Source organism: Camelina sativa, chromosome 15 (genome assembly GCF_000633955.1).
Source record: "Camelina sativa cultivar DH55 chromosome 15, Cs, whole genome shotgun sequence".
Lineage (NCBI taxonomy): Eukaryota > Viridiplantae > Streptophyta > Magnoliopsida > Brassicales > Brassicaceae > Camelina > Camelina sativa.
The window spans coordinates 15103017-15116836 of NC_025699.1; the positions used below are offsets into that span (position 1 = coordinate 15103017).

Sequence of the window (13820 nt, forward strand, 5' to 3'; positions counted from 1 at the left end):
CGAATCAGAGACTAAACTATCGAATCCAGACGTACCGAATCAGAGACTAAAAAATCGATAATACATCAAAAATATTAAATCAAAAACCCTAAACTAACAAATCAGAGACTAAACTATCAAATCCCAGAAACAATATCGGAAACCCTAAATCGAGAATATATCGAAAATACTAAATCATCTCAAATCGCAAACGGCGTTGGAACACTAACCTCCTTTCAATTGGAACCGGCGGATAATCTCTAGATGATACTGCAGATCGATTCGTCTGAGGAAATTAACGGATGAAATCGCCGGCCAAACGAATCGCCGTCAAGAGAGAGAGAGAGTCGGAGAGAAAACAAATGAACGAGAAAGCTTTGATTTTTTGGGTTCCCCCTACCCAACCAACACAAACAACGCAGAGGCTGCCACGTGTAACGAAGGACAGAGAAAAATACGTCCCCTTTGAAGGAACGTATCTTTGATAATTGTCTCATTTCTATTTAAATTTTAATTTTCTTTACTGAAGGACGCAGCAAACATATGTTGCTGCACATGCTCTAAGGCCACTCGTCCTGAAGAACCGTCACAAAGACCTCACTGGCTAAACAGCCTGCCACAAAGGCCACACATCTGGCTAAATAGCCTGCCACAAAGACCACACATCTGGCTAAACAGCCCGCCATAAAGGCCACACAACTGGCTAAACAGCCCGCCACAAAGGCCACACAACTAGCTAAACAGCCCGCCACAAAGGCCACACAATGTCTCAAAAGACTGCCACACACGGGCACAATGACTCAAAAGTCCGCCACTAAGGCTACACAAGCCCCTCCAAGGCTCTCCACCACTAAAATGGACAAATTCTAACTCACATAAAACTTTCCATTTTAGCATTTTCCACTCTTGGAAACTTCTACTTCAGGAAACTTTCCTCCAAAAATCCCGCCTCATGGAAACTTTGTACCCCGCACCACCTCATCTTGTTACTGAGTCGCACAACCAACCACCCCAAGCGACCAAGTAAACAAGAGAGATGGGCTGGAATACTCCATTCCCGCTCCAGCCACGGATTACAGATGGGACCAGGCTAGACAAGCTCAAGTCGCGGCTTTCTTCTCATACCACTTCTTAAACTTTGCCTTCATCCTCGCCTCTGGCTCCCAAGTCTCCTCCTCAACACCATCACAGTCCCAAAGGACTCTCATCAAAGGAATCTTCTTCTTCCGAAGTTCCTTGATCCTCCTCTCGAGAACCCTCACTGGTCTCGCCTCCAAAGTCATGTTAAGCTGAAGATCTTCAGGAATCTTAGCCAACAACTGATCATCCACACGAAGACACTTCTGCAACATATAAATATGGAAAACCTTGTGGAACGCACGCATAACCTCAGGCAACTCCAGCCTATATGCTACCGGTCCCACCCGCTCAATAACTCTGAACGGACCCATAAACCTCAGACTCAACTTAGTCTCTGTCAATGACCTGTTCGGACCCCGCAACATGGCCATCTTGAGGTATACTTTGTCTCCTACCTGAAACTCAAGATCTCTTCTCCTCTTATCCGCATAACTCCTCTGCCTATCCTGAGCCTCCTTCATGTTCAGCTTGAGTACCCGAATCTTCTATGAGGTCTCCTGAACAAAACTAGTACCAAACATGCTCCTCTCCCCCACCTGAGTCCAGCATAACGGTGTACGACATGGCCTCTCATACAAAGCCTCATAAGGAGCCATCTTAATACTCGCCTGATAGCTGTTGTTGTAAGAAACCTCTACCAGGTTCAGGTGATCTGCCCAATGGCCACCCCAATCCAACACACACATCCTCAGCAAATCCTCCAGTGTCTGGATCGTCCTCTCTGACTGTCCATCTGTCTGGGGAATATAAGCTATACTCATATGCACCTTAGTGCCCATCTCTACCTGAAATGCCTTCCAGAACGCCGAAATGAACTTAGAATCCCTATAAGAAAAGATACTCGCTGGCACCCCATGCAATCTGACTATCTCTCTCATATATTTTTAGCCAAGACCGCTGCTCCATCAGTCTTCTTAATGGCCAGAAAATGTGCTGACTTAGTCAACCGATCCACAATGACCCAAATAGCATCAAAAGTCCGAGACACTGACATTCCTACCACGAAATCCATCGTGATCATATCCCACTTCCAGTCAGGAATGGGTAGACTCTTCAGTAACCCGCCCGGAACCTGATGCTCAGCATTCACTAGCTGACACACATCGGACCTTGCGACCCAACTAGCTACATCCTTCTTCATCCCGACCCAGTGATAGTGCCTCTTGAGATCACGGTACATCGTAGTCGCTCCTGGATGAATAGAAAACTTGCTCGCATGAGTCTCTTTCAGGATCTCCTATCTCAACTCCTCATCCTTGGGCACACAAATCCGACCGTACACCAAGATAGTACCATTATCTGAGACCTGGTACTCTGAATCAACATCCTTTGAGGCATTCACCAGCCCCAAATCCTTCTCCTGAGCCAACCGTACCCTACTCAGAAGATCTGCTCTATCAACTGCTTCCAAACCCAAAGGTTCCTGTGAAACAGCACACAACCTCAACGCACTGATCTCTCCTACCATAGACTCCATCTCCTGCTCCTGAGCAGAAGCTACCCTCTTCCGACTCAAAGCATCTGCAACCGTGTTAGCCTTACCAGGGTGATAAGCTATCTCCAAATCATAATCTGCCACCAGCTCCATCCACCGCCTCTGCCTCAAGTTCAGCTAGGGCTGAGTGAATATATACTTTAGGCTCTTATGATCTGTAAACACCTGTACCTTTGCACCATAAAGATAAGATCTCCAAATCTTCAGGGCAAAAACTACAGCAGCCATCTCCAAATCATGAGTAGGATAGTTGTCTTCATGCTTCCGCAACTGCCGCGAAGCATAAGCAACCACCTTCCCATGCTGCATCAACACACACCCCAAACCAACTCTAGATGCATCAGTATAAACCACATAGGGCTCTCCCTACTCAGGCAAAGCCAACATTGGGGTAGTATTCAACATCTTCTTAAGGCTTTCAAAACCCTCCTCACACTCCTGTGACCAAAAAAAAGGAACATCCTTCCCTGTCAACTTAGTCATAGGGCGTGTCCTACTCGCAAAACCCTGTACTAACCTCCTGTAATAACCTACCAAACCAAGGAAACTCATGATCTCTGTGGCATTCTGCGGTCTAGGCCCTGATAGCCTGAATCTTCTCCGGATCTACAGAAACTCCCTCTGCAAAAACAATGTGACCCAGAAAACCCATGTCACTCTGCCAAAAACTACACTTGCCCAACTTAGCAAACAACTTCTGCTCCCGCAGCTTCTCCAGAACTGCCCTCAAATGCACTGTATGCTTCTCAGGATTCTTAGAAAATACCAGGATATTGTCGATGAAAATGATGACAGACACGTCCAGAAACTCCTGAAACACGCTGTTCATCAATCTCATAAACGCTGCTGGCGCGTTGGTCAACCCGAAAGGCATCACCACAAACTCATAATGTCCATACCTCGTCCTGAAAGCCGTCTTCCTCACATCTGCCTCATCTATCGGTTTCTGATGATAACCCGACGTCAGATCTACCTTGGAGAACCAAGTAGCACCCCTCAAATGATCCAACAACTCATCGATCCTAGGAAGACGGTACTTGTTCTTCACAGTGACCCGGCTCAAACCCCGATAATCAATACATAACCGAAAACTCCCATCCTTCTTCTTCACAAACAACACCGGCGCTCCCCACAGTGGTACACTAGGACGGATGAATCTCTTACTCAACAAATCTTCTAGCTGCTTCTTCAGCTCTGCCATCTCTGCTGGAGCCATTTTGTAAGGAGCCTTAAATAACAGCATCGTCCTCGGTTCCAGTTCAATAGTAAAAGGATCCGACCGAGATGGTGGTAATCCCTGCGATGACTGAAACACATCCTCAAACTCCCCAACTACCAGAATATCGCTAACCGTAGACTTTTCCACTGACTCTGGCATAGATATAGTAACCAGATAAGCCTCACGACCCTTCTCGATCATCTTCCCAGCGTGAATGGCCGAGATCACAAGACTCCCCGAAGTCGGTCTGATGTCCTGAAAAACCAACTTCCCTCCTGAACGCTCAAACTCCACTCTACCCCGATGGCAATCCAAATGCACCATATGTCGATGCAACAAATCCATCCCAAGAATAACATCATACAACTCCACTGGACTGATAAGCAAATCCGTTGGCCACGACTCTCCTGCGATCTGAATATCAACTCCTCTAGCTCGCTCAACAACTCTCAGGAACTTGCCTCCCGCAACTCTGACAACTCCTGTACGCTCCCCGGGATCCCCTCTGATTCTCGCACTCTCTACATACTCCGGAGTAATGAGGCTATGAGAAGCTCCAGAGTCAAACATAACGTGGGACTTAAACCCGCCCACCAATAAGGTCCCAACACAAACCTTATGTGTTGAGAACCTAACACTTTATCACAGGAAAAACATAAAATCTGAACCTACCGAAATTCACAAAGTTTAAGTACTAGAAATTATACCTGTGATCACCCCGGCACTGGTTCCACCAGTCTCTGCAGTCGTGTAAACCCGTGGCGCCTGCTCAATCCGTGCCACCTGCAGCCCTCCAGGCTGCACCTGCTGCAACGCTGCCACTGCTACCGGCTGCAACTTGGGACACAAGGGCCTGATGTGCACTGGCTCCCTGCAATGATAACATACACAAGCCGCTGCCGTCGGGGCACTCCTCTTGGGACAGCTAGCAATCTTGTGATCCTTGCTCCCACACTTGAAGCAACTCGCACCACTCGACGTCTGCATAGCCTCCCACCTCCTCTTGGTTCCCTGCGCAGGCTTACCGCCCTTGCTAGAACTTCCATGATGCTGAGCCTTACTAGGCTGAACTGCTGGACTAACCGCCACTGACTGTGCCCGGATATCCTCCTCAATCTCGGCTGCAATCTCAACCAGCTCTGCACGCGTAGCATAACTACGTCCTCTACAATGGACCTTCAAGTCATCACGAAGAGCCCTCATAAACCTCCTGATCTGGACCTCCCCAGGCTCCATAGCCCGACCCCCATAACATAGAAGTCGACTGAACTCCAAGTCCAGCTCTCGCACTAACCGCTTCCCCTGAGATAACTGAAGTAACTGCACCTCCAACCGGTCCAATGCCTCCCTAGGAAAATACTTGCGGTTGAACTCCAAGACGAAGTCAGCCCAAGTCATCTCCCTCTGCACTCTCCTAGCAGCCACTGATCTCCACCACACCTGAGCATCACCAACCAGATGATGGACCCCTATGTCCACCCAAAACTCCTCAGGACACCTTAGAGTATGGAAGTTACGTTCCACAATCGTCCTCCACGCATCTGCAGCAGTAGGATATATACCATCCGAAAACCACGCAGTCTCGATGCCCTTCATCTCCTTGAGCATGGACAAATAACGTCCATTTGCTCCTGCATCCGCAGCCACTGGCTGCTGCTCCTCTGCCACCACTGGTGGCACTACCTGATCTTGTGCCGGTACCACTGCTGGTAACCGCTCCAACAACTGTGCTAGCATAGCCGCAAAGTGAACACCAGGGACTCCACCCGCTGGGACTCCCACACCCGGAACCCTATCATCACCGGCCACTAGAGCATCAACACCGCCCCCTCCGGCCACACTCATGGAATTCTCCTGGACACCCTGCGACTCGCCAACACCCTCAACTGTCACACTCTGGTCCGCAGTCTCACTCACTGCTGGGACTCTGCCCCTACCATGACCACGTCCGCGTCCACGACCACGTTCGCATCCACGACCAACAACAGCACCATCTCTAGCCATCTGCACTACCATGAACAAAAGACTAAGCAAACAATTTCTATTATAACACAGAAGCATAAACTCACCGTGGAATCACAAAGTAGGCTCGAAGAGGATATTCTAGGACTCCATGCCACACACAATTGACTAACTCACATAATCAATCAAAGGATGCAAATCCCAAACATCTACAACACAAAGCCTAGAACCGTAAGGCCTCTGATACCAAACTGAAAGGACCCAACATTTTTTTTTTCAAATAATAAATAAAATATAATAATAATAAATAAACTACAACTAGTGGTCTCATACCCACTAGTCACCTAACCACAATCACAATCAACAGTGGAAATAACCAACACCAATATCCAATAAATATCCATTAATAATCCAATAATAAACCAATATTATAGCATAAACAATAACCAAATACCAAACAGCAGGAAACATAGAACTAGCAACCTAACAATGTTTCTAATGACCCAACTCTAACAACCTAGCAATGCCAGACAACAACCAATCGAATCCCTAGAACATCCTCANTGCTGGGACTCTGCCCCTACCATGACCACGTCCGCGTCCACGACCACGTTCGCATCCACGACCAACAACAGCACCATCTCTAGCCATCTGCACTACCATGAACAAAAGACTAAGCAAACAATTTCTATTATAACACAGAAGCATAAACTCACCGTGGAATCACAAAGTAGGCTCGAAGAGGATATTCTAGGACTCCATGCCACACACAATTGACTAACTCACATAATCAATCAAAGGATGCAAATCCCAAACATCTACAACACAAAGCCTAGAACCGTAAGGCCTCTGATACCAAACTGAAAGGACCCAACATTTTTTTTTTCAAATAATAAATAAAATATAATAATAATAAATAAACTACAACTAGTGGTCTCATACCCACTAGTCACCTAACCACAATCACAATCAACAGTGGAAATAACCAACACCAATATCCAATAAATATCCATTAATAATCCAATAATAAACCAATATTATAGCATAAACAATAACCAAATACCAAACAGCAGGAAACATAGAACTAGCAACCTAACAATGTTTCTAATGACCCAACTCTAACAACCTAGCAATGCCAGACAACAACCAATCGAATCCCTAGAACATCCTCATCTTCATTGCCTTGATTCCATGATCACACTTTGCCTTTACCTGCACCAAAAACACAAATTGAGATGCATGAGTATTTTATAAACACTCAGTGAGGTAATCCTCCCATCTACTGGGCTATACACACAAGCAACAGTAATTCCAATGTTCCAAACAATCGACAAACAAAGCATACAAACCAGAAAAACAAACATCAACTCGCTGGAAGGGAGGTGTCGACCGATACCAGCCAAATGTCGGNAGGACTCCATGCCACACACAATTGACTAACTCACATAATCAATCAAAGGATGCAAATCCCAAACATCTACAACACAAAGCCTAGAACCGTAAGGCCTCTGATACCAAACTGAAAGGACCCAACATTTTTTTTTTCAAATAATAAATAAAATATAATAATAATAAATAAACTACAACTAGTGGTCTCATACCCACTAGTCACCTAACCACAATCACAATCAACAGTGGAAATAACCAACACCAATATCCAATAAATATCCATTAATAATCCAATAATAAACCAATATTATAGCATAAACAATAACCAAATACCAAACAGCAGGAAACATAGAACTAGCAACCTAACAATGTTTCTAATGACCCAACTCTAACAACCTAGCAATGCCAGACAACAACCAATCGAATCCCTAGAACATCCTCATCTTCATTGCCTTGATTCCATGATCACACTTTGCCTTTACCTGCACCAAAAACACAAATTGAGATGCATGAGTATTTTATAAACACTCAGTGAGGTAATCCTCCCATCTACTGGGCTATACACACAAGCAACAGTAATTCCAATGTTCCAAACAATCGACAAACAAAGCATACAAACCAGAAAAACAAACATCAACTCGCTGGAAGGGAGGTGTCGACCGATACCAGCCAAATGTCGGCCGACACTGGCTCATGGTGTCGACCGACACTACCCCACAGTGTCGATCGATGCTGCTTCACTGGTGTCGACCGACACCAAGTGGTGTCGATCAACACTCCCTCTGCATCCGCGATCCAGACGAAAACGAGAGTCGAATCTCGCTCCCAACCTCCACCAAATCCCCCAATACTCAGAACCCAAGCTATATACATCCATAGGAACCTGTAGCAATCAATCCCAGCAAGAAAAACACACAAACACAGCAACAAACAAGCAAGAAAAAAGAACCACAGGCTTAGATTAGCCATGGTCATGCACTCACCTCTCTGCAGGAAGATTCTGACAAACAATGACGAATCCACACTCCCAGCAAGCTTCCCACACGTTCCTAGCCTTGAATCCTCACTCCCACAGCAAGATCTCACTCACAAAGCTTTGAAATCTCACAATCTCACTCTAGAACCTCAAGAACAATTTTCTCTCTTTGTTTTCTCTAAAAACGGCGAGACAACAACAAAAACACGACCCTAGGTCATTTTCTCCCTTTTAAATCTCGGTTAAATGGTTTTCTTAAACCAAACCGGTCAAAATCGACAATTAAATCAATCCGATCGAACTAGATAACATTGGTGTCGACCGACACCACCATAGTGTCGATCGACACCCGTCCCAGAAAACCAATAATTGATTCGCGGATGTTACAGCCAATCCTGATCTACCCGCATTCCGCGCCCGTAGACCACCAAACAACTACAAGAAGAATTCCTTGTAGGACTCTCTGCGGTTCTCCCGCTTCTTTGTGCCTCTTGGCACATTTTTCTCCTCACACTCAAGCAATTTATTTTATCACACAAACATGCATATCACACACCACGCAATCAGTTTTAAAATATCTAGTTCTTTTAATTTTCAAGTCCTATTACTAATTCTTTTTCCTTACCTTTTATTGAGTAAATATATATTAAGATCAATTGGTTACAGCTTGTCATGTGGGAAAGTTGTTAAAGGATGGAGACCAGGATTCGAAGAACGCCTGACGCACCAATAACCTACTGCTAGCTTGCCCTCATAGGTCTCGTTGACCCCACTAGCCCATTGGATGCATACCGTACTAGTCTATCATGGGTGTAAACCAACCATATATGATTCACCAAAGTAACAACTGTAACAAAGTAATAAGTAACAAGTAACAAGTGTTTTAATGTAATGTAACGTATGATTCATTTTTCAAAAGAATTTTTAAAACAATTTAAATGTAACAAACTTCCTCTCTGCACCTTGTTATAATGTAACGTATGCTTTAAAAATGAATCATACGTTACAATACAATGCTTGTAGTTGTAGTGCTAGTCAAAGAAATGAATTTGTACCGTGGATGTGAAAACATTTCTTCTTGTGGTTTGTAATTGGGATAGTTCTTGAGGTGTAACTCAATTCGCATATGACCATGTGATCTTTCAGAGCTCAGACCAACAGTATCATCAATAGCCGCCTATATGGTCATATGTGATTTTATTATCATTTAGTTCGGCCTAACTTTACAATTATTTCTTCTATGTAGTGGTCTCTCATGATGCATAGTTCTTTAATCTTAGGATGGCAAACACGTCTCATGAGCATGGCCAGTGGTGTTTTTATGGGGTGCTCATACAATTTCTATGCCAAAAAAAAAAAGAAAAACTAAAAAATTGGCCCACAAAAACTCAGAACCGTTACTCTGCGGAGTATCGGAAGGAACAGTGAAGACACGCTACGTGTCAATTTCTGATTGGGTTTTAATAAAATATAAAAGACATTTTTTCTCATTTTCTTTCTTTTTCCCGAATCTCTCTCTCTATTTCGTCTCTCGACGAAACGGAGAATCCAGATTAATCTCACTAATTTTCGTTCATTTCAATCGATTCAAGGTGAATCAATTACTTGTTCCGGCTTAAGCACGTCAGATATTGGTCTCCGAGAACGATTTATGTTCGAACCTGGTTGCAATCGTTATATTTCTTGATCCGACGATTCGGATTTGACGGCAATCGATCTCCAGGGGACGGCGAGTGGATGGCGAGGTGCACCGGCGAGCGAATCGGAGAGGCAAGGCTCTTGATTTTTCTCTTCGTCTATCTCATGCATGTATGTGTTGATTAGATTTTCAATTTCGATTTTGCTCTTTGTTAGGTGTGGCGTAGTCATATGGAGGAAATTAGACCTAATCTATTTTTACCCTTCTGCTATTTTGGGTCGAGAGAGAGCCATTGTTCTTAAGATAAAGGTTGTGTCTTTTTTTGTTTTGTTTTTCTTTGATTGATTATTGTTTTGTTTTGGTCTGATGTAGTATATCAAGGCAAGTTGTCTTGTTGGTTTTATGCTCTAGACTAGAAATGGTTGCTTCTATGATTCAATGAACGTGTTTTTAGGATTTGTTTATGGATGCAGGACTCTTTAGAAGTGGCAATGTTGAGAATCCTTGGTTCTTCTTTGGAGCGTCTTGTTGATCGTGTTTCCGGTAATGGTGATATTGCTCTGTTTTTGCTTTGGTTTGTTATGTATCAAGAGACCTGATTACTTTCCAAGAACTTGCCGGCGAAGTTACAAGTTCACAAGAACTTGGTAAGAGTTTTGGGTTGGTGTAATAGCAGAAACTTGAGAGCTTTGGTTACAGAGTGGACTCAAGGAGAAACTGTTGAGACTTGGTAAGTTCTTCATCGGCTATGTCATGAAGGTATTTTTTTATCTATCAGATCAATGGCCTGAGATTACATTTGATCTCAGCACAAAAGTGCTTTGTTATCTGATGATGATGATCAAGAGCCTTTAATTTCTCATTTCAAGATTGGAGATGGGAACAATTCATCAACAAGTAAGGGCTCTCTTCTCCTGAGAAAAAGACCATTTGATCAAGTTAAGCAAGCCATTATGCTTGGGCTGATGTGTAGTGACAAACCACCATTGAAGCAACCAACCTTGACGCAGATTTAAGACTTGGTGTCTTTTTTGTATGAGTCTAGTTTAAGACATGGCTCAGAGAGATGAGAGTTTAATCTTTATTTGCTTTGTTTTCAATTTTCAGACATGCTTAAGATAATACTTGTTTCATATGGCATTGTTTAGGATTTGAATGTCTGTGTTTTTTTTTTTTATGATTACTGCAAGTAATGAGAGAATGAACACATAATTTTTTTCAACTTGCAAAACAGTTTCAGTTTTATGATTGAGAAACCTATGAAAGTTTCTCTACTGGAAGATGATTTTAGTTTAAGTTCTTATTAGGTTGCTTTAATTAGTTTAATATTACTTATATGATTAATTTATTTTTGAGTAACCCATATGGGTTACTCCATTGGCCATGGTAATGCATAGTTCTTTAATCTTAGGATGGCAGACACGTTTTCAATAAAATGTTAGCTTTGCCGTACAAATTATACGTTTATCTTATAAGTTATAACGATCATGGACAATAACGAATAATTTTCTTTTGCTTTTTCAGAACAATTAAGTACTATTAGTTACAGGACCGAGTTAGCAGCACGTAGTTTGTTTAATCGCGTGGTGGTCTGATTGTCTGAACATAGTGAAATCATTACATACTAGCGGAGAAGCTTTTTGACCAACGACACCAACCTACGACAACTTTACTTTCCTTCTGGACACCAACCTACGACAACTTCACTTATAAATATTTCTATTCTTCTTCCTTATGTTTTCAGAAAGATTTTAAAACCCTCTCTCTGTTTTTTATTTCCCTCGCTCTAAGCCATGGAGGCTCCCAAGTCTCTCATCCTCCTCTTCTTCCTCCTATTCGCTTTCTACTTCCTCTCCACGTCCATCGCTGACGATGGAGCGGCAATGCTCGCGTTGGCTAAATCGTTTAGTCATCCGCCAACAGACTGGTCAGCAACTACCTCGTCTAACAACTACTGCCGATGGACTGACATAAGCTGCATCTCTGGCCGCGTTTCCATTGTGAATCTTGAGAAACATGGTTTAGTCGGGTTTGTTTCTCCGACCATTGCAAATCTCACTTCTCTGAAGAGTATCTACCTTAATGACAACAAGTTAACCGGCATTATACCTAAGGAGTTGACATTTATGACTAGTCTACGGTTCATCGATGTCTCCAACAACAACCTCACCGGGAAAATACCAAAATTCCCGGCTTCGGTTAAGTTTATTTACAAACCTGGTAACTCTTTGATGGGAACTATTGCCGGAGATTCTTCGACAAAACATGGAACCGGTGGTAGTTGGAGTGTTTTAATGGCTTGTGTGATCACTTTCGCAATCACGATTTTTCTGGTCTTTTTAGGATGGGTGGCTCGAAAAGTCGTTCTGAAAATGAGGAATAGGGCGAGCGATGCTGTCTCTGATGTTGGTGGATCTTCCAATGGACATGGAGCAGATAACGTCAATGCCTGTACTGATGAAAATCGTAGGGATCCTTTGGTTCTTGATGGTGGAATCGTTTCTTATTCAGTGGAGGCTCTTCGTGAGGCTACAAATGGTTTCAGTGAGGATAACATATTGGGAAGCGGTGGTTTTGGTGTTGTGTATTCAGGAAAGTTACAAGATGAAACAAAAGTTGCGGTCAAGAAGATGAACCTTTCATCAATGGATGGTGAAAGAAGGAAACAGTTTGACGCCGAGGTTGCCGTGCTCGCCAAGGTTAGACACAGACACGTGATCGATCTATTGGGTTACTCTGTGAACGGAGACGAGAGATTGCTAGTGTACGAGCACATGTCACAGGGAAATCTAGGACATCATTTGTTCGACCCAGCTAAACATGGTTACTTTCCTCTGACTTGGAAACAGAGAGTGAGAATCGCTCTGGACGTGGCACAAGGTGTTGAGTATTTCCATCGTTTTGCTCTAGAAAGCTCCATCCACAGAGATATAAAGTCCTCTAACATCCTTCTAGGAGATGATATGACGGCCAAGGTTTCTGATTTCGGGTTGGTTAAAGTCGTAGCAGCTGATGGGAATCACTCTGCTGTTCAAAAAACAGAAGGCACATTTGGTTATATAGCACCAGAATACGCCAGTAAGTTCATTGCATCACTTTATTCATATGTCTATACTTATGTTAACCGCTGCCGTACCATGCAAGGTATCTTTAAATTCTTCAATAGTGTAATTCATGTATGTATGCTATTTTATGCCTACATAGCATTGATGATGTTATAAAAAGTTTTTCTCTTATATATTCATGTAAAAATTTGGTTGCAGTTGATGGGGTTTTAACGACCAAAGTGGACGTGTACGCATTTGGAGTGGTGCTTATGGAAATGATCACAGGAAAAGAAGCATTAAAGGAAATATCAGGAGAAGAAACATTTCAACTGGTCCCATGGTTCAGAAGCATCCTAGTCAAGGGAAAAATCCGAACTGCACTTGACCTAACCTTAGATTGCGACTACGACGAAGTAATAATAAGGATCATTCAGCAAGTTGCTAAGCTGGCAAGCTATTGCACGTCCCGGAAACCTAAGAGGAGACCTGACATGGGCCACGCGGTTAACGTGCTGAAACAACTAGTAGAGAAGTGGAAGTCGCCGTGCGAAGAAGAAGGAGAAGAAGAAGAGAGTTTGGGGAAGGATATGGACATGAACTTAGTTCAGTGTCTGCAGAAATGGCAAGACGAAGGAGCATCGTCGTCCGCAATGTTTAGCGAACCCCTTCCAGATGAAAAGCAAACAATCTTTAGAGAACCTCTGCTGAACCCACGTGCAAAGAAGGATAAATATTCAGAGGAAGAAGAAGAAGAGAGAATGATGAGGCTACTTACGATCACACCTAAAGATGATCCGGAGCAATTGAGGCGCATGATAAGGTACAAAATAAGGAACAGAAGTAAACTAATAAATGATATTTGAACATTTTCCAAGAACAATTAAGGGAGAATAGGAATCTCTGTGATTCGATCGTAATTGTGTTTCATGTACTTTGCTATATAAGAAAAAAAAAAAAAAAAAAAAAAAAAAAAA

General features: G+C 43.2%; 2 protein-coding genes and 1 long non-coding RNA gene across 3 annotated transcripts; all 3 read left to right on the plus strand.

Annotated features, from left to right (window-relative positions):
- Window positions 10115–11042, plus strand: LOC104746830. The gene is made up of 2 exons (XR_761003.2): window positions 10115–10558; window positions 10669–11042. It is a non-coding gene; the product is annotated as an uncharacterized LOC104746830 (long non-coding RNA).
- Window positions 11593–12517, plus strand: LOC109129105 (receptor-like kinase TMK4). Its single transcript, XM_019236732.1, has 2 exons — window positions 11593–12451; window positions 12504–12517. Exons 1-2 carry the CDS (start codon window positions 11593–11595, stop codon window positions 12515–12517), a joined length of 873 nt encoding a protein of 290 aa, XP_019092277.1.
- LOC104748480 (receptor-like kinase TMK4) lies at window positions 12559–13709 on the plus strand. Its single transcript, XM_010470117.2, has 2 exons — window positions 12559–12877; window positions 13063–13709. Exons 1-2 carry the CDS (start codon window positions 12574–12576, stop codon window positions 13707–13709), a joined length of 951 nt encoding a protein of 316 aa, XP_010468419.2. The 5' UTR covers window positions 12559–12573.